General features: G+C 46.1%; 1 protein-coding gene across 1 annotated transcript in view; it reads right to left on the bottom strand.

The window, feature by feature from the left end:
- Positions 1-11,149: 11,149 nt before the first annotated feature.
- Positions 11,150-22,297, bottom strand: part of LOC311245396 (protein tyrosine phosphatase domain-containing protein 1) — a gene marked incomplete at both ends in the record, with an annotated part of 58,943 nt that continues 47,795 nt past the window's right edge. The window contains 5 exons of the mRNA XM_084335239.1: positions 11,150-11,206; positions 12,257-12,367; positions 12,469-12,549; positions 13,222-13,323; positions 13,839-13,955. Of these exons, the coding sequence (XP_084191365.1) occupies positions 11,150-11,206; positions 12,257-12,367; positions 12,469-12,549; positions 13,222-13,323; positions 13,839-13,955 (468 nt within the window). The remainder of the gene's footprint in view (positions 11,207-12,256; positions 12,368-12,468; positions 12,550-13,221; positions 13,324-13,838; positions 13,956-22,297) is intronic.

Below are 22,297 nucleotides of genomic sequence, written 5' to 3'. Positions count from 1 at the left end.
CCACAACCGAATTACTATCACTCCGCGTGCGACTTTTTAGAAAAAAACAAGATGGCGGACAATAATCTTTACGAATGGATATGTTGATAGCGTCATAACGACTAAATGGAAAACGATTCTGTCACGGTGAATGTCTTAGTTGCTTAAACAATGTTGGATGATGTAATTGATGGGTCATGAGTCATTGTGGAACAAAATAAAAATCGCGCGAATTGATTGATTGATTGATTAATTGCAACAAAAAAATTAATTCTTTCTATAGAAGCAGCTGGGAGGTGCGCTGTTTTAAGTGAACATGGACTGAATGGATATGTTGATAGCGTCATAACGACTAAATGGAAAACGATTCTGTCACGGCGAATGTCTTTGTCAGTTTGACTGCCCAAGTTTAATTTCTTATTAGTCCCTTGAATGCCCAAGGCCACTTCAATGTTAACGTTAATATCACCCAATCTATGTTTTAAATTATGGCTATGTGTCTAATCTGCCCGTCGCATTATCAATGACCTATTTCCAGTCAACATTGTCGAAGCAGATTGTTTTTTTATCGGTTAATTTCCGTTTCATAGCATTTAGAAAACCCCTCGTTTTCACGGAGAAAAAAGAGGTTTCCATGATAATCGCCTTTTACTGGAATATTCTAGAACGTTGTCATTGTTCGGCCTATTTATGAATCGTTTTCAAATAAACGCTAGATTATCGATAGTATATGTGTACGCATGCACGCTCGTGGCGCGCGCTGAAAATCGCTTCTCCTATTTCCTGACGGCGCGCATAGTCAAACAGCCATATCACATAATCACATAAAAGCTTATATATCCGTGAAAACGAGTCTGATTATCCTTAGACTTGTAACATAGATTCCTTACCTGAGATCAGATGGTATCCAAATGGATTATTCCAATTCCTGATCGCCATTCGAAAAAATCTATCTTTTTATTGATTCACCGTGTATACAGTAAAACACATATTCCCCGCGGCTCCGAGAGTCCAACATGAAGCTGGTAGATGCCTGCGTGAGTGAGAAGTAAAATGTGGAGTGCAGGTTTTTTTTTCTCATTCATTTCCATTGAGTTCAATCCAAAAGGGTGAATTACCACCTGGGAGACGATAGTGGGAGCTTTTTTCACATCTGAGCGCCTGAGGTAGTTGAATTTCCAACGGTAGACTTGGTTGATGAAATATGATTTCAGATCGCTAAAAAAAAATGTAAACAAAAAATATGAGAATTCTCGTGAGTGGGCATTCAACCGGCGGGGGGTAAACCCGAGAAATCTCGGGCGTGGCATGCAAAGTGTTAAACAATGTTGGATGATGTAATTGATGGGTCATGAGTAATTGTGGAACAAAATAAAAATCGCGCGAATTGATTGATTGATTGATTAATTGCAAATATTTTTTTTTCTTTCTATAGAAGCAGCTTGAGTGACACCTTCTCTGCTCTCCCCCAGATACAGTAACCTCCACCCTCATCTCAGCCCTCTCACCTCCTTCGACTCTGCTCTGTCCCCTCATTGAGAAACCTGCCCACCATTCCCCACCCAGTCCATGGCTGACGGATGCAGTGAGAGAACAAAGACAGGTCCTGAGAGCGGCTGAGAGGAAGTATAGAAAGTCACGCCTCACTGCTGACATCGCCACATATCACAACCTCCTGTTAACATTCTCCAAAACCATTACTACTGCCAAAGCTTCTTTCTTTCTCCATAGGGTTGAGGCCTCTGCCAAGACCCTTTGCAAACTGCATGCTACCATGTCCTCCCTCCTCACTCCCCCCCACCCCCTCCACCCTCATCTCTCTCTGCCGTAGACTTTGTGATCTTCTTTGAGGAAAAAGTGGAGAACATTCGCAACTCCTTCTCCCAACCCACGCCCATTCCAAATACTGAATCGAAAACCTCATCCTTCACTCTGTCATCTTTCTCTCCCATTACAGAAGCTGAGACCCTGACACTGGTGACGTCGAACCGTCCGACTACATGCCAGCTGGATCAGTTACCCTCCCCACTCCTCCAGACCATAGCACCAGACATCCTCCCATTCCTAACTGCAACCATCAACTCCTCCCTCAACTCGGGGGTGGTCCCCACCTCCCTAAAACAAGCCAGAGTCACACCGCTCATAAAAAAAAAACATGATTGCTTTCGCCTCTTTGTTTGTACCCCTGCTCCCGACTACTGTCAGCGACTTCGGGTTATTGAGAAGCGCTATATAAATTAAATGAATTATTATTATTATTATTATGAACCCCACCGTCATACGGCATCATAGGCAACTATCGTCCTGTCTCTTCTCTCCTTCCTTTCTAAAACGCTTGAACGTAATGTATCCAACCAACTTACTGCTTATCTCTTACAGAATGACCTCCTAGACCCTAATCAGTCAGGCTTCAGGACTGGCCACTCCACAGAAACGGCCCTCATTGTGGTCACAGAGGCACTTCACTTAGCAAAAGCGAAAGGCCTCTCCTCTGTCCCGATTCTCCGGACCTAGATCTATCTGCAGCCTTCGACACAGTCAACCATCAGATCCTCCTCGCGGCCCTCGCAGGAATGGGAGTGGCTGGCTCTATGCTGACATGGCTGACATCATACCTCAATGACCGCTCCTACCAAGTGTCATGGAGAGGGACCCTGTCGGCCACCCGCCCCCTGTGGACGGGTGTCCCCCAGGGCTCGGTCCTAGGACCCCTTCTCTTCTCCCTCTACACTAAATCACTGGGTAACATTATCACGTCTCATGCCTTCTCGTATCATTGCTATGCCGATGATACTCAACTCTTCCTCTCCTTCCCTCCCTCAGATATCCACGTCTCTGAGCGGATCTCGGCCTGTCTGTCCGACATCTTTGCCTGGATGACGACCAACCACCTCAAACTGAACCTAAGCAAAACAGAATTGCTCCACCTGCCGGCCAAATCCTCCCCCCTGACCAACCTTTCCATCACAGTCGAGAATGCAGCTGTGACCGCGTCACCAACCGCCAAGAACCTTGGTGTTGTCCTCGACGACCAGTTGAACTTCTCCGCTCACATCACAGCGACAACCAGAACCTGCAGATTCCTCCCGAGCAATGTCAGAAGGATCCGCCCCTTCCTGACAAAAGAAGCCACCCAACTCCTTGTCCAATCAACAGTCATCTCCCACCTCGACTACTGCAATGCACTGCTTGCTGGCCTTCCGACCACTGCCACCAAGCCTCTTCAACTCATTCAGAACGCAGCGGCCGCTTGATCTCAAACCTACCGAAGTCAGCCCATGTCACCACACTTCTTAGGGACCTGCACTGGCTCCCCATTGCTGCACGAAACCGCTTCAAGGCCCTCGACCTGGTATACCGTGCGGCAAAGGGAACCGCTCCCGCTTACCTCCGGTCAATGGTCTCTAACTACACACCCTCAGACCCACTCCTATCCGAGCTCCGGGAGGGTCATCAAGGAGAAGCCGCCTTTTCTCAATCCTTGCCCCACAATGGTGGAATGAACTGCCCACCATAGTTAGGACAGCCGAAACCCGTCCAATCTTTCGCCGTCGACTAAAGACGCACTTCTTCAACCAGGGCAGTGGTGGCCTAAAGGTTAGAGAAGCGGGTTTGTCACCGGACAGTCGCAGGTTCGATCCCCTGGACCGGCAGGAAAAATCTGGGCTGGGGAATTGAATGAATAACTCTCTCCCATACCCTTAACACCAACCGCTGAAGTGCCATTGAGCAAGGCACTAAACCCCCAACTGCTCCAGTGGAGTTGCTCAGTGGCCAATGGTGTCAGACTGTGGCTGTACTGGGCAGCTCCCAGGTGTGAATGGAACGGTGTGAATGGAACTGTGTGAATGTGAAGCAGGGTGTAGCTGAAAAAGAGCTTCCGTGCTCAGCAAACCTACCCTGGGTAAATAAAGGTTAAATAAATAAAATAATCTGAAATGAAAAAAAAATGTCAATAAAAAAAATCTAACCCTAACTAACCTTACTTGTCCTAATATACTTTTTTTTTTGATCAATTATTTTTATTATTATTCACATGAAACAAGACAACACATTAACCACAATCACAATACATAGAACTTCACAAGAAAATAACAAAAACAATAATAATACAGACTAACAATTTATACAGACAAAGAGAAAAGAAAACAGAGTTCAACCTTCTAAATTTAATTCCAAGGGGTACTATCTAATAAATGGTCTTTCCCAGTGTTCAGCCCCGATTCCCGGCCGTGTGACCCTATATTAATAAAACGTACATCTCCAATCCACCACAAGGACCATTTTTTGAGAACACGACCCGAAAACAGAGCAATGAACCTTCATGAAAAAACAAAAACCTGTAGGTGTTCCATAGACTCACAGAGACCGTGTAAAAGTGGCCAAACAGTGAAGAAATAGTTAAATAGCTGCCCCCCCATAATATCCCCAGCTAAACTCAAGATGACAAGACAAAAGACAAGACAGACAAAACATTTCCTCCTCCCCCTCCCAAGAGACCGCCGGACTCACCCGAACACGCACCTCAACCCCGCTCAGCCGCACACGGCGGTCCTGACCTTTTCGGCTGCTGCAAACCACAGGTCAATACCTGCCTGTCCCACCCCAATCACCCGCGCCGTGGATATCTCCAGATAAATCACATCCAATAGTGTTAGGGACCAGTTAATCACTGTAAGCTTCTCAGGCTCCTTCCATCTCATTGCTATTAGCTTCTTCGCTGCTGTGACACCCGCTAGGACAACCCTTTTTAGTTGAACGGACGCAGGTAGTGTCGTTATATCGTTCAGGAGTAGCGTAACAGCTGTGAATGGGATAGTTAAGCCACACAGATCTGAAAGTTTGTCCGTTATTGACCTCCAGAAGTGGGCCACTGGTGGGCAATCCCAATACATATGCATATAAGTGCCAGTGGCCTTTTGAGAGCACAAAGTGCACCGAGAGTCGGTTATCAGTCCCATAGCAAATAGCTTCCTAGGTGTAAGATAGGTCCTATGAATATAATTAAAATTAATTTGCTGGTGACGCCAGATTGTATCCAATGATAGATTTCTATACGTGGATTGAATTAAGAGCATATAAAAGTCTGAGACAAACCCTCTGGAGGTCGTCCTGTCCACTATGAGCCTGAGGAAGGGGTGTGGGTGCAAAGCTTGAGCCCACGGCACGCCATGCGCCCTCAGTGCTGACCTTAGTTGAAGATAAAGAAAAAAGGACTCGCCGGGAAGATCATAAAATTCTCTTAAGTCCTGAAACGCACGGAGGCCGTTCTTATCATAAATATCCTCCAAAGTATGCACCCCCCTCCTTTGCCATTGAGGAATATTAACCGGCTTGTGCCCAACAAGTAATTGCTGGTTATTAAAAATCGGAGAGTCCAGGTGCCATGGGCATTTAACCCCACACGACCTCTGTACATTACGCCACGTTTGGATCACGTGAGTTATGATCGGTCCATACCTCAGCCGGCATTTCGAAATAGAGACAGTGGAGTACACCACATCCTGCAATCTTAGCAGTGAGACCGCCGCCGCTTCTAAGGAGCGCCAAGATACAGCATCTACAGGGTCTAGCCAGCACATCAGAGGTCTCAGTGAGAAGGACCAGAAATAAAGCTTAAAATCAGGGATTGCGAGGCCCCCATCTTGTTTCCTACGTTGAGTAGTAGCTCTTTTGATTCTCGGGCGTTTGTTATTCCAGATAAACTTAGATACCATCAATTGTACCTTGCGCCAGTGGTCTATTGGAGGGGGCAGGGGGAGCATTGAGCTAACAAAATTTATCCTAGGCAGAACGTTCATTTTGATTATGGAAGCTCGGGCTTGTAAGGAGTTAGGAAGGGACGACCATCTGTCTAGATCCTGGCGTATTTTATCATAAGTACCCGTGAAGTTGTACTTAGTAGTTTGACTCAGCGTGGGGAATATCTCTATACCTAAGTATTTAAAATGTTCCACTATGGGGATATCAGCTGGTAATCGCACCGCCTTGGCCAGCTCATTAAGAGGTAGGCAGGCTGATTTGTTCCAGTTAATCTTAAAGCCTGACAATTTACCAAAGTCGTCGATTATTTCCAATAATTTTGTGGCCGACCGGGAAGGGTCATCCATAAAAATCAGTAGGTCATCCGCATAGAGAGCAATTTTGTGTGGTGTATTATTGATCATTATGGGGACGATGTCCTCTGATTGCCTAATAAATTGGGCCAATGGTTCGAGGGAAAGCGCGAATAGTCCCGGGCTCAGAGGACAACCCTGTCTAGAAGATCTGGAGACTGGGAAAAGTGTGGAACAGTTTTTGCCTGTCAGTATCATTGCCAACGGCGAGGCATACAGGACTTTAATCATATGAATAAAATTCTTTCCCAGACCCATGACCTCAAGTACCTTCCACAGGTATGACCATTCTAGTCTGTCAAACGCCTTCATGGCATCCAAAGACAGAACAGTGGACGGAGCTGTATTGTCTTTACTGTTATCGACTACATGCAACAGCCTCCTAAGATTATCTGCAGCCAGGCGCCCCGGGATAAAACCAGTTTGATCGCAGTGTACCAATACCGTCATAAATCTCTGCAGGCGGCGGGCCAGCACCTTGGAAAACACTTTTAAATCGGCCCAGAGAAGACTCAAGGGCCTATAGCTACCACAATCATTGGGATCTTTGTCCTTCTTGAGAAGTAAAGAAATCAGTGCCATGTTGACATCTCTTGAGAACTCCCCCTGTTCGATAGCGTAATTGATCATATCGAGCATCAATGGGCCCAGTTGGTCACAGAAAGCTAAATACACCTCGGGTGGAATACCATCCCAGCCTGGTGCCTTACCCCTCTGCATTTCAGCGATCGTCTCCCTTAGTTCCATAAGGGTGATCGGTTTCCCCAGTTCCTTAGCCTCTTCCTCAGAAATGTGGGGTATCTCAAGCCCGCCAATGAACGATTCAAATTTAGAGTCGTCGAGATTAACCTCTGAGCTATATAACTGTGAGTAAAACTCTTTAAAAGTGTTGTTGATCTTTTTCGAATCAGTAGTGATTGTACCCTGTCGCGTCTTGATCGAGGGGATATCCGAGAAATGATCTTTCGAACGTATTTGCATTGCCAATAGATGGCTAGGCCTGGAGCCGTTAAAGTAGTAATTTTGCCTTGTCCTATGTATCAAGAACTCAGACTGTTGTTTAAGTATGGAGTTTATTTCCTTCTTGACTATCTTACGTTGTGTGTTTAGTCGTTCACTATAGTTAGTTTGCAAAGATGCGTATAGATCCGCATATTATAATGTTTCCAGTCCTTCTAGTTTTTTTGATCGGGATTTACGTAAGTTGGAGGAGAAAAGTGTGACATGACCCCTGATAAATCCTTTCAGTGCGTTCCATAGGACCCTGGGGTCATCGACCGTGCCAACATTGATCTGCAAGAATTCAGCTAGTTTACTCCTGAACTCAGAGCAGAAATCATCGTTCTTTAATAAGGTTGAGTTAAAACGCCACCTGGGAGCTCTCGTGGAGAGCCTGCCAAAGGTTGCCACAAGGAAAATCCCCTTGTGGTCCGAGAGAGCCAGGGGAACCAATGAGACGTCGAAACTATCAAACAAATTAGGGGATGCGAATGCATAGTCTATTCGAGAGAAGGTTTTGTGTCTGGCAGACAGGTGAGAGTAATCCTTGAGGGTGGGATTGGATAAGCGCCATAGGTCTGCGAGCCCAGTGTCCTGGGCCCACATCCTGAGGGCCTTAGAGGACCGTTTTTGGTCGCTTGTTTCAGAGGATCCGGACCTATCCATCTCCGCATCCCAGCACGCATTAAAATCGCCACCCACAATGAGAGTGTATCCAGTAAGTTCCAACATATTCTTCGTGATTGTATTATAGAACGCTGAATCAAATGTGTTAGGGGCATACAATGCTATTATTGCCATCTTCCTATGAGAGAACTCAACTTTTGCTATAGTAATCCTTCCCTCCGTGTCCGACCACACATCCAGGACTTTGATATCAAGGTTACGTCTTGTAACTATGACGACTCCTTTCGTCTTATCATCGGCTGAGGATGAGGAGATAACATGATATTGTCGATTTGCTAGCCTTGACACATCACCCACCAATAAATGCGTCTCACTAAGGAGAGCAATGTCAATATTTCTTCTCTTCAATAACCAAAGGACACTGGCACGCTTGTGTGGGGCGTTAAGACCTCCTGCGTTCCAAATTAAAATATTCAATTTAGCCATGGTCGAGTTTGTCTAAATGCGTAGAGAACATACCAGTGCAGCCAGGCTGAGTACAGAGGCGCTGATCCAGGCGGGCCCAGACGGTCAGTCCCAGGAGTTCAGAGGAGGAACAATTACACACATATAAGACAACAGTACATAAAACACATAAAAATCCCACCCCAGTTACAACCCCCCCTCCTTCTACTCTAAACCCTAACCCACCCGTCCTATTATAAGTCCTCCTATACCCACTCTCCAATACCCTCCCTATGCCCCATCCACTAAGGATGGTCATCTTCCTATCATTTCCCACTGGAGTCATGGATTCAATAAGACGCTCCCCACTCCGACCCCCCTCTAGATAAACCCCTGATTAAACCCCCACTAGTCCAATAAACACAATTAATAATAATAAAAATAAAATTCCAATAAAGATATCGGTCGAAAACCACCTGAGCCTTGGCCCTAACATGAGATAACCATAATGGAAAAAATAGCCATTATTATATAATAACTCAACATCACCCCTGCAACCATCTATTTCCGAGTCTGCGCATCAACGTCGCAATGTTATAGCACAAATGGATAAAGGAAAATTCAAAACAAAATTAAATTAAAGCATACCAGCATATAGTCTAAGGCAGGATCGGATCACAGGTAAATTGTGCAGACAGATGTCATTTAAACAACGACAATAAAATAAAGGGAAAAAAGGGGGATTATGGTCAAAGTGCACACCTGTAAACAGCCCCTCTGAACAGGCACAACGGTTGGAATGACATAACCTATGTAAGAATAGAATTAAACACATTCATTAACCCGGGGATGGTAATGCAATACCTGACACAACCTGTTATCATATATTGTTTCAATAAAGATATCGGTCGAAAACCACCGTGAGCCTTGGCCCTAACATGAGATAACTGTAATGCAAAAAATAGTCATTATTATATAATAACTCAACATAACTTATGTAAGAATAGCATTAAACACATTCATTAACCCGGGGATGGTAATGCAATATCTGACACAACCTGTTATCATATATTGTTTCAATAAAGATATCGGTCGAAAACCACCGTGAGCCTTGGCCCTAACATGAGATAACTATAATGGAAAAAATAGTCATTATTATATAATAACTCAACATAACCTTTGTAAGAATAGAATTAAACACATTCATTAACCCGGGGATGGTAATAAACAATACCTGACACAACCTGTTATCATATATTGTTTATATATATATTCAACCGATCTTCTCCTACCGGAGCCCAAAGCTCAAAACAACCTGGATATAAAAATAAAAGCATACAAGAAGTTAGTTAGGGACCCGATCACCGTTGAATTGTGCGAACCGATGACACTTAAACAGCAACAACAACCAAAGTGTGTAAATATTAACGGGTCTCGAATGTATCAGCGCAGACGTTAGACGCAGCCCGCTAGCTAGCCCGAGGCTAGCGCGTAAGCTAGTGATGAATCCGGATAGCACGTTAGTCTATTATGTACATTGTTCAGCTAGCTCGTTAGCTTCCAAAGAGGCGATACACAAGTACGACCATGAGGTCAGCTTTAGCAAGTAACAGAAGTCATTGGGAAGCCCCGCTAGTTGGATGGGCAGTTAGCAGTTAGCATGTCTGGGCATGACAGCAAGTGTTTGTGAATAGCCGGCCCTAACAATGTATTCCGGCCCACATCGCCAAGTCACTCACCCGATATAGTTATCAAGCTACAGTCTCGGGTATCCCCTCGAGATATTCCTTCGCTTTAGCCAACGACCAAAATGAACGCCGACCATCGACCTTATCCAACACAGATAATTTCGCGGGAGCGAATAGCGTGGGCCTCAGGCCTAGTTTCCATAGCTTGGACAGGACCACTTTGTATTCGCCTCTCTGTGCTTGAACCTCTGGTGTAAAGTCTTCGAAAATGGCCACTTTGTGATCGCCAAGCCTTAGATTACCCCTTCTGGCCCGAGCCGACCGCATGATGAGTTCCCTCTGCTGAAGCCTGTTCAGCTTGACGATGATGGGCCTCGGCTCCTTGTTCACACCAGGAGTGGACCTGCCCGCTCTGTAGGCCGACTCACAGACGGGAGGGGAGGAGAGGACGTCATTCCCCAGTATTTTTTGCAGCAATTCCGGCATGGTCTCAGAGAGACGGCCTTCCCCGTTGCCCTCCGGTACTCCAACAATCCTGATGTTGTAGCGTCTCTCCCGGGACTGCATTTCCACAATTACCGACTGTAGTTTGGTAACTTCAGCCTGCCTAGCCAGCAGGGAGGACTCTAGATCCACCATCTTCTCGCCCTGTAATGATACCTCCGTCGATAGCGCAGCTAGTTCGATAGCATTAGCCGAGGAGACAGCGTGCAGCGACTCCATCTTGTCAGCGGGACGACCGCCAATCTTATTTCTTCTGATATCTCTCGATGAAGGTTATCACAAAAATCCGCCAGCACTTTCTTTTGTGCTTCAGCGAAGCGTGTCTCAGATTCTGCATGGAGCTTGGTCATGACCAAGAGCACAGCTTCGCTTATCTCACCGACACCGGGCGATGGTGCGGCCAGGCCCGGTGGTGGTTTGCCGGCTGGGGCGCTCATGGATCTGGTTTCCACCACCGACATCGCAGAAAGTCGAAAAAAGTCGACTACAGTATTTGAAACACGACGACTCAACAAGCAGACAAAAAACAAATAAAAATAAAATAAGGACTAATGGGGAGAAACGTATATTCTGCACGGTAGAAGGGAGCTCACGTGAAACACGTCTACTCCATGATCGCTCAGCTCCGCCCCCCCACTTGTCCTAATATACTAACCTACACTGTAGCACTCAACACTTTGATGAACATTGTTACTCAGCTGATAGAGTTGTACCTTTCCTGATGACTTGTCGTACAGAATTTGTAAGTCGCTTTGGATGAAAGCGTCAGCTAAATGACTAAATGTAAATGTATTAGTTCTTCAGGGTTTTCATCAAGGTTGCATGGTTCCCCATCTCCTCTTGAGGGCGCTGTTGGGTAAATAATAATAATAAATTCATTTTGTAACGCACTTTATATTTGTGACAATCTCAAAGTGCTACAGGAGATAAATATAAAAAATTAAATGAAATAGATAAACAATTAAAATTAATAAAACAACCAATGAAATGGAAGAAACATACAGATCAAAATCTAAAAAAGTAAAAATAAAAGAATAATTCAGGCAAATGCCTTGTTAAAAGGATATGTTTTTAGGCCCTTTTTATTAAAAACCTCAACGGACTGTGGTGCTCTCAGATGGTCGGGGACGGCATTCCACAGCTGAGGAGCAGCTGAGCAGGTGTGTCCTGTAATAGGTTGGAGTGTGTTTGAGTGTCCAGAGCCGAGGGAGCGGGTAAAGACAGAATAGCTACCGTATATCTATCCACATCTGTCTGTACATACCTGCATATAATTCTTTTTACATATCTGTATACTATATCTATATCCTTATCTATATCTTATATCCTTTTACATATCTGTAGATACTATATATATATGGGGCAACAGTGGCTCGGGAGGTAGAGCAGTCGGAGGTTCCCGGTTCAATTCCCATTCCCCTTGGGCAGCGTGTCTAAGTGTCCTTGAGCAAGACACTTAACTAATTGCTCCTGATGAGCAGGTTGGCACCTTGCATGGTTGCCTGCACTGTGAAATGTGAGGAACAAATTGTAAAGCGCTTTGGATAAAAGCTGCTATATAAATGCAGCCATTTATATCTATACATATCTCTTGCCTACTCTTACCACTTAGTTACGCTGCTGCTGGCATCATGATCAACCTCTCATAATATACCCGTATGTTTGTGGGTTTGTAATGACACACACACACACCACACACACACCACACACCACACACCACACACACACACACACACACACACACACACACACACACACACACACACACACACACACACACACACACACACACACACACACACACACACACACACACACACACACACACACACACACACACACACACACACACACACACACACACACACACACACACAGTATACTCGCTCACACACTTACTCTGGTAAGTGCCCTTATGAGGCGTCGCAGCACACCGTCTTCTCTGTGGGGACACAGGCTGGTCACCGTGGCAACACAGCTCAAAAGACAAGCGGTGGTGTGACGCTGGGGCTGTAAGGAAGCAGATGACTTCAGGTTCTTTGCCACTGAGGTTCCCTCAGCAGAAGGCCACAACTCTAAACATCTAAATATTACCGACTGGGCATCGCTACCTTCTTCAACACACTGAGAGGACTCTGATGGTTTGCTCCTGAAGTCAGCCTGTCGGAATCCTCTGCACTCAGAACAGGCTCCTGGAAAAGAGGAAGGCGAGAGAGGTTGAAGAGACAGGTAAGGTGAGATAGGTAAGATGTCCTATATCACCTCTGGAGTCCTGATGAGATAGGTTAGATGTCCTATATCACCTCTGGAGTCCTGAGGAGATAGGTAAGATGTCCTATATCACCTCTGGAGTCCTGAGGAGATAGCTAAGATGTCCTATATATCACCTCTGGAGTCCTGAGGAGATAGGTAAGATGTCCTGTATATAACCTCTGGAGTCCTGAGGAGTTATGTAAGATGTCCTATATATAACCTCTGGATTCCTGAGGAGATAGGTAAGATGTCCTGTATATAACCTCTGGAGTCACACGACAAAGGCCACAGGCCGAAACGTTGTGTTAAAGTAAATTAAACTTGGGAACGCGGCAGACGGTGTGCTGACTTTTTTTCCACAACCTTACATATCTATTTGAGTCGAGCACCCGTGACTATACTTTGGATGTGCGTGAGTCTTTTCTACTAGAGATAGCTAAGATGTCATAACCTCTGGAGTCCTGAGGAGATAGCTAAGGTGTCCTATATCATCTCTAGAGTTCTGAGGAGATAGGTACAATGTCCTATATATAACCTCTGGTCCTCTGGAGTCCTGAGGAGATAGGTGATGGCTGCGGTTATGGCACTCTATATAATCTGATCCTACTAACCTTTAGCTTCTCCAACCAGGTCCACAGTAAAAAGCTGAGAACCTGAGGATCTGACTCTGTGACTAGCAGAGCCCACCCGCACTCACTGCTGTTCAACTCCTCCTGTTAAAAAACAAAACAAGGGAATATATACAGTAGGTCCAGTCGTTTTGAAATGTAACTAAAAGTCAGTTATTTATTAATCTTCTGTGAACTCTTTTTAAAGGCCCCATGAAATAAAAATAGATGTTTGTATTTTCCTGGAAAACGAAATCCAATGGATGAGTCATCCAGCACAGGGGGGCATATACTAATTTAGCATCCAATGAAATGCTTTCTAGAGTGACATTTACAGCACACTGTAACTGACACTGTAACTCTGCCTCTTTAACTAAAATACAAATGTTCAATGTTAGCTTGCTAGCTAATGTTACCAATGTTGCATCATGTTGCTAACCTATGTTGCTAACATTAGCTTGCTCGACCGTAATGCACATTCAGCACTATTGGCGACTGTAAATGTGAATCAATATCCACGACAAGTCCCTCCCTAGCTTCCTGTTTTTACAGGAAACACATAAATATGTGGAATCAAATAGTATTCTGCTAGCCGTTTCATGGGGACTTTAAAAGTTAACCTGCAGCAGTGTTGTCCTCTGTAGAATGATCTCTCCTGGAGGGTCATGGTCTGCCATCGCCTTGGAAACAGCAAGGGCTACTGTGGATGGTACTGATCTGTGCTGGTTTCTGTGCATCTAGAGAGAGATCAGTGTTCAATCAGTCTGTAAAGCATTCTATCATTGCCTCTTCTTTAGGTAGAAGATAAGATATTCCTTTATTGATCCCCTTGGGGAAATGCAGGTGTCATAGCAGCATGGGGTGTAAAAAGTACCCATAAATTATACTTAAGTGAAAGTATGGGTACTGTCTCAAAATCTGACTCAAGTAAAAGTCAAAGTATCTGGCTAAAAACACACTTGAGTAAAAGTAAAAAAGTCCTACTTTTAAATGTACTTAAGTACTAAAAAGTAAAAGTAATTTTTTTTAAAGGGATAGACCAGGGGTCTCAAACTCATTCCATCGTGGGCCAAGTTTTCATTTTAACTACACATTACACCAGGTGAGTTAGTTGAAGAGGTGAGCCAATTAGTGAAATCATCAGCTAGTGTTTAGGCAAGGCTGGAATGAAACCAAGCATACACTCTGCCCACAATGGAATGTGTTCTGCGATAGACGATTCTGAAATGAAAGAACAGAGGACACTTTTCTTTGCATTTAAATTATTTAATGCACTTCTCCATTGAAGGTAAACTAACATGGACGGCATTCACATCACAGCATGAATAATATCACAATATTAAAAACAGAATGGTGTATCCTGAATAATATCACAATATTAACCACAGCATACTATCCTGAATAATATCACAATATTAAAGACAGAATACTGGAGTACCCTGAATAATATCACAATATTAAAGACAGAATACTGGAGTACCCTGAATAATATCACAATATTAAAGACAGAATACTGGAGTACCCTGAATAATATCACAATATTAAAGACAGAATACTGGAGTACCCTGAATAATATCACAATATTAAAGACAGAATACTGGAGTACCCTGAATAATATCACAATATTAAAGACAGAATACTGGAGTACCCTGAATAATATCACAATATTAACCACAGCATATTCTTCTGATAGCAGGTGTTTAATCAAAGATCCCCGCTTTCTAGTCTTGCACAAGGACCAATCAGCATGGGTATGGGCGGGTTCATTTTCCATTGATTGGCTGTTTACCTGCGGTCGCAGGATTAATAACGTTAACGATAGGTTATGACTATAACCAAGTTCTGTTAATAGTGGTGACGCTCGGCATCACTCATGCACTGTCCTCGCACACGTGCACGCGCACTGAATAAAGACCACAATGTACCTTTATATCCCAATATTTGCCTGACCACACCCCTATCAGCCTACCTACATAAGCAGGTGTGTGGTCACCTGCTCTCCTCCTTCCCAAGCTTTCACCACAATATGAGATCAAGGGCCGCAGCGGCATCGGATGCCGAGCGTCACCACTATTAACAGAACTTGGTTATAGTCATAACCTATCGTTCTGTATCATAGTGGATCCGCTCGGCATCACTCATGCACATAGGGAGGCCGAGCGGAGCCACCGGCCGACAAATACACCCCGCTGAAGGCCCCCCACAACCATCAGAACAGGGAGGGCCGAGCCCCCCCGACCCCCCCTAATGGAGGGCACCCCCCCTATTGGAGGTTTCCCGGGAGGGCGACGGACCGGACCGTGCGAAGAGGCACTCAAGCAACTCAACGCACAGGGTGAGCAGACCGTGGCCTGACCCCACGACTACACACACGCACAACCCGCATGCCACCCGGGAACGAACGGAGGGAACAACCTCGTTACTGCCCCCAGAATCACGGGGTCAAGGGCAAACCCAACCCCGTGGCAAGGCCGTAGCAGCGGAGCGCGAAGGAAGGCCCAGACCCACCAAAGGGACTGGACCCCCTGGAACGGGGGCCCGGAGAGGTCCATGATGCCAGCATCAAGACCCCACCAGGTGGGCACTTAGTGACCCCGCCCCCCACATCGCCAGCGTATTCGGACAAAGGCCCCTCAGCCAAGCGGGCCCTGTCCCTCCAATAGTACACCGCCTGGCACACTGACCCTGCAGAACAGGCAGTCAGCATGGCCGTAAGCACACAAAAAAAGGTTAACCAACGGAAGCAGGCAGCGCACCGGGGAAAAACCAGGCAACAGGCTGTTAACCCGAGCCTGGAGACTGCGGACGAGACAGGCGCCAGAGGGGACGGCTGAACACAGCCGCCCCGGCGGAAGGGGCGTATGCTGGCGTTGTTGCATGACCAAGCCTCCATTTAAAAAAAACCCACCCAGAGGGGTTGAGGCCGAGAAGGCTGACACGATTGGCAGACGTCATGAACGTGCAGGGGCACCCTCAACCGGGTAACCCGGGAGTTGACACTGCTCCAACACACCAGGGAATCAACCACCTTGTCGTTACCCAATGCGGTGGTTGTTCCTATAACCCCTCAAGAAAAAACTCCAAAACACACCTGCGGGTATACACAGGCTATACCGCAGTACAAGTGTTTCAGTTTTCAAAAAAGGGTTATCCCAGGCCTACGGGTCGACAAAACATTACTTCGGACCGGGCCCGGCGATACGGGAAGCACAGGGTCACCAGAGGAGGTCAAAGACCACCCCAACAGGCCCCTCTTCGCCATGCGTGAGAGAGGAGCGAAAATAATGGAGAACCAGCCCCAAGCACACCGTACTTGGTATTCCCAGGCAGTCTCCCAACCAAGTACTAACCAGGACCAACCTGTGTAGCGGCCGAGATCTGACGAGATCGAGCGTGTACAGGTTGGTATGGCCGTAAGCCATTACGACAGTGCTGAGTAAAAAATGTACCCAACCAGGGTCTCCATAGCGCTTAACCCTGTGACACCCGGACCGACCTGGCATTTTCCCCCCTGAAAAAAGCCCAAGTCCCTCAGGGTACCAGAACAGCAGATCTGCATCCCCGGCGGACAACGGGTTTAACTGATCCGGACCAGCGTGACCAGAACCAGTCCCGTGCCCTAACCACGCCGACATGCCTACTCCAGGAGAAGGGGCAGATATGCGTGTTGATCTTAAACATGAAAAGAAGGCGCCACCCAGACGTTCGGGGCGAACCGTGCCCGGTGGCCCACCCCCAGGGCGTGAGACCCCTCTACATATGTTCAGATCCATTCCGTCATCATCCCCCAGATATGAACGAGAATCCATCGACAACCAAACAGGTCGTCGGAAGAGGAAAAACCTCCATCCCAGTTGCTTTATAAAAACGCCGTTTTAACCCCAAGCAACCAAGGCGTGCCAGTCAGTCGCCTGATTACAGAACACCCCGAGCTAGCACTATGCGTGCGTCGGGACACAACCACATCAATGAACAGGCTATTTAGACCTGTCATTGAATCCCCAAGGCGCCCAGGGGAATGACAAGAGGGGTGTGATACTTCCTAACTCCAACTCTTTTTAAAAAAAAAATTTTATTGATCTTTTTCCCCCTCCATTTTCCTCCGATTTTCTCCCATCCCAATGTTAGTCGTATGCCAATTCCCAGTCCCTTCCTGGTCGCTGCGCACTTACCCCCCACAGTCAGATCATCTGGGAGAGTGGAGGCTACCACGTGCTTCCTCCGACACACGTCCAGCCAATCACCGCTTCTTTTCACCTGGCAGCGCGGATTCTCATCGAGAGGGCGTAGCGTGTGGGAGGACCACACTATCCCCCTCAAGTCCTATCCGCGCTTAGCAGGCGCCCCGACCGAACTGTAGGAGTCGCTGTTTACAACGACCCGGACCCACCCCGCCAGCTTCTCCCACCCTCTAATACAGCCAATTGTATTAGTGCAGACGGCCAGCCAAGCTGGTGACAACCCCGGAGCTGTGAGCTGGATTCGAACAGGCGAATCCAGCTCACAGCTCCGGGGTTGGTGACGAACGCAATCTCCGCTCGGCCACCTAACCGCCTAACTCCAACTCTTTTTAATAGAAAAGAAGGAAGCACCAACAGTATGTATCCCAGTCTACACAGCCGGGGGTAAATTTTTTTTACATTTTTACATCCCACCACCCTCCCATAGGAAGGAGACGGAAATCCCCAGAGAGACTTCCCACGCGAGCTGTACAGATTGAAAAGAATATATTGCACCTTGAGCCATGTAAAAGATTGGTTTTAGGGCTCTCCGGGGAGGAGGCACTGAACCCATACGCACTCAATAATCGAATTGAATCGAATACACACACAATAGAGTAGGACTCCTTCTTGAGGTTCCACTCACCTTGACAATCTGAGGAGGAGGCTCTGTACTCTGAAGGAGGCTCCCTCACATGGAAGGAGAGTCCCAACTCACAGAAGGCCCGAATAGGAGCTTCGTGAGGAGGAGCCCTGACCACCCCCCGAAACAGATCCATCACATGGACCTGAACAGCACACGGAAGTCCTACCAACAGAGACGCGCACAGTGACGTACTCTATGGCGGGGGAATTTCTGCGGTGCACACGCCCAATATTCCAGGGCATGGGACCAGGAAACTCCCTCCCCCCCCCCCCCTCACCCTGTAACGTGCCGAACCGCAACGTGACAGGAACCTTGAAGGACAGGTGGGTTTACCCCTGACCAACAGAAAAAAGGGGGAGGAAAGGTTACCAGTTCACCCCTTTACGACCCCACACCCATGATACGATGTAATGACAAAAAGAGAGTATGACACAGTCATAGTCAGCTCCATGAAGCGTCTAACAGCTTCACACAGCGCATGTGCTAACCTGCTATCTGATTTTTACTAAGGAAAAAACACAGAATAGAGAGGGCTCTCCAAGAGCCCCGGTACCAAACTTACACATGTGCTTCTGTGGCCAGCCCAACCCAGTTGTAGGTCACATGACACACACAACCCATCATCACCTACAAAAAATGGCAAAAACACTCTACAGAGGAACGCCGTTTTTCATAATGAGAGAATACATAATTCTCGATTAGTATCGGCCACAGGCCTTGCTAAGCACACACGAAAAGCGACCAAACAATCTTTTCTTTTAGGAAAATAAAGTTTCTCAAGCTGTTTTAGCACAACCTCAGCAATCAAGCTAAGGGTTACATCGTATCCCTACCACACAGTGACACAATGTAGTGTAACAACATGTCTGAGAGGAGGATGAAGAAGTCCCCAGGGAACCGGGGGAAACACAACCCTCCTACTTTACCCTTAATACGGCCAGTTAAACAGGTAAAACCTGTTAATATGTGAACACTGTTCATTGTCATTACAGGCTGAGAAAATAATAATTCTTTACTCATATGTCACTAAGCATAGCTTTATAGGTTAGTTTAACCCCCTTAGTTGTGAGTACACGGTACATAAACACACATGATGTTTCTCAACACAACAAACCAGATTATTTTCACATCTGTAACAAACAACCCGATTTGCATGGAGAAGCTAAATACCAGTGACAAGACAATTCACACATAACTCGCGTCGTATCCTAAATGTAGTGCAGCAACACTCGTTTTGGAAAACATCATTATTTACAAAACATTTAAAAGGGAAAGCAAGAAGAAGTGCTCAAGGTCTGGTCAGGACCTTGCCTACCTTGAGCGCAGATCAAGCGAAACTGCAGTCTCTAACAAGGCACCGTAGTAAACACAGCCGTTCTGTGTTGTCGACCTGGGCAGCGTCTCCGCTCCATCCCGCCGCTACGGTCCCCCTTGTTGACGCAGTCCTTGCCGTCCTGGCTCAGGGCAGGTTCGACGAACATCCTCTGTCAAAGATGACGTCGTAGTCAAGAGTGTTTAAAACATGTTATAATCAAAGCACGTTCAACAGTGTAGCATTAAGCTAACGGCCGCCCTCGGCCGATAGCAGCAAGCTAACGTTTCCTAGCCTAGCCTAGGTAGGCCACAACTAGCACGCAAGCTAACGTTTCCTAGCCTAGTGATCACAACAGGCTAGCGCCGCAGCTAACAGCTGACTGGCTAACAGTAGGCCACCACTAGCACGTAAGCTAAGCAGCTATCACCTGAATTTGTACACAATGATATAACAATCACTCAGACAGGCCGCCGTTCTGAAACCCTCCTCACTGTTTAAGAGAGAAGAGAAACGAGATGTTAACACAGTTTTACAACGGTGATTTTACCAACACCCGGCGGGGCCAGCACAATTCCCATCTGGGCTGTAGCTGACTTGAACACAGATCTTCCACTAACGAACATCCATGCCCATATTTCCTCGTGAGGGAATACTCTCATTTGTATATGAAAGACGGGGCCTCACGGTGACAGAGAAACATCCACTCGTCCAGAAAACACAGGGATCACCAGTGTTACTGGTCGTGGCCCACTAGTTAACTATAATGGGCTTCAGACCAAGGTCCTCTGCCATTGCCTAAGAGGCTTGAACAAAGGACCCTTAATCTGGGGCCGGTGTTCGTAAACATTGTCAGCTAGCCCCCATAGCACTAACAGACAAGTGGAGTTTGCAAGCAAAACATTACTCACCAACCTGGAACGTACCGCTTCTCACAACAGCGGCGCGTCCTACAGTCCAGCTGTGTCGCTGAAAGGTTTTACCGCAACCAGCCACAGCAAGGAACTGCAGTTGGGAGGCATGCAGCGGCGTGCTCCCAATACGAAAACCGGTGGAGGATTTTTAGAATGATCATCATCTTCCAGACACTCCAGTACGAAGACAATATCGCCGTATTTTCTCGAATATAGTGAGAGAGAAAATAAAGATATGATGTCAACGCATCTCTTGTTTTCCAATTCTTCTCCTATCATCACATCCGTCAAGTGGGGATCTACCGAGGCACTTCCTTGTGGTGAAAGCGAGAAGGAGGAGAGCAGGTGACCACACACCTGCTTATGTAGGTAGGCTGATAGGGGTGTGGTCAGGCAAATATTGGGATATAAAGGTACATTGTGGTCTTTATTCAGTGCGTGTGCACGTGTGCGAGGACAGTGCATGAGTGATGCCGAGCGGATCCACTATGATACAGAACGTTAGTTCGTCCAGATAAACAATTAAAATATACTAATTAAAATGGTTGGACCTGTGAGATTTGTACTTTGTAGGTCTGCATTTTAAATGTAAGGAGTAAAAAGTATGTTTTTTTTCTCTGAAATGTAATGGAGTAAAAGTACAAAGTATACAAACCTAATAATACTCGAGTAAAGTACAAATCCCCCAAAACAGTACTTAAGTATTGTAACGAAGTACAATTACTCAAGTACTTTACACAGGTATGGGCAGGGTAATAGTAAGAGACATAAATATAGGCAATACAAGTATAGTAAAGATACAAATAAGCAGTGTAAACTCTAATTAACTCTGAATATGAGCAAGTAAACTGTGATCAAAGGTGCAGATGAGGGTCTGTATGCCCCATCAGTTATATTATACGTTACAAAAAATATGGTCAATAACACTTATAATCTGAATATATACTATGAGTTGCAATATTGCAATTACCTCACTGATGGAGCAGAACTTGGAAAGTGCCCGTGGTTTCTTAGCTGTGCACTTTGACCTCATAACATAGTTGTTCTTGACTGTTGTAGCGCCTGCTGGACTTTTGAGTTTGCCCGTGTCCTCTCTGCTGGTATGGTGGTCTGCTGAAGGCGTGGCGGGGTTTGGACGGACAAGTCTCATATCAACTTTTATCAGGTCCTGTCCACACCCGTCTCTGCTATTCCCCAATACCGAAGTGCAGTATTGACCCAGCCCCCCGTCCTTGAAGAAGGAAAGCATCAAAAACATTAAGTAACATTTAAGTAGACGTACTTGCACTGTTAGTGTTCTGTAACAATAATTCAGAACGTCTGCTTTAATTACTCTCTGACCATGGGAGCAAGTTAAAGAAAGACCCCATCTGTAGAGATGCAGGGGGAAAGGCATGAGAGAAGGTATGAGAAAGACCTACTGTATGGCTCTGACTGTACTAATACATCTAAAATACTGCTGTGGAGTATATGAGAAAGACCTATGGCTCTGACAGTACTAAACTATCTAAAATACGGCTGTGGAGTATATGAGAATGACCTATGGCTCTGACAGTACTTGTTATCACACACATAATAAACCTCTCTATAAAACAGGGACACGTCCCCAAGGACTTCAAAATTGCGAGAGTGACCCCTCTGCACAAAAAAGGCAGTAAATTAGACCCAGGCAACTACCGCCCTGTTTCTATCCTTACCTCCATCTCGAAAGTCATGGAAAAAATTGTATACGAACAGGTCGAAAAATACCTTGCGGAAAAAAATCTAATCTACGAATTCCAATCTGGCTTCAGAACATCCCACTCCACTGACACATGCCTTCTCTATTTAAACGACCACATCAAACAAGAGGTGGACGCGGGCAAATACTGCGGCATGGTCATGCTGGACCTACAAAAGGCCTTCGACACTGTCAATCACACCATTCTGATTGACAAGCTAAAAGCAATTGGTTTTGATAGTCTATCAGTGAGCTGGATGCAATCCT

The sequence above is a fragment of the Notolepis coatsorum genome, assembly GCF_963971535.1.
Source record: "Notolepis coatsorum genome assembly, chromosome: 18".
Classification (NCBI taxonomy): domain Eukaryota; kingdom Metazoa; phylum Chordata; class Actinopteri; order Aulopiformes; family Paralepididae; genus Notolepis; species Notolepis coatsorum.
The sequence above is the reverse complement of the archived record's forward strand: the minus strand, read 5'-3'. Positions and strand labels throughout refer to the sequence as shown.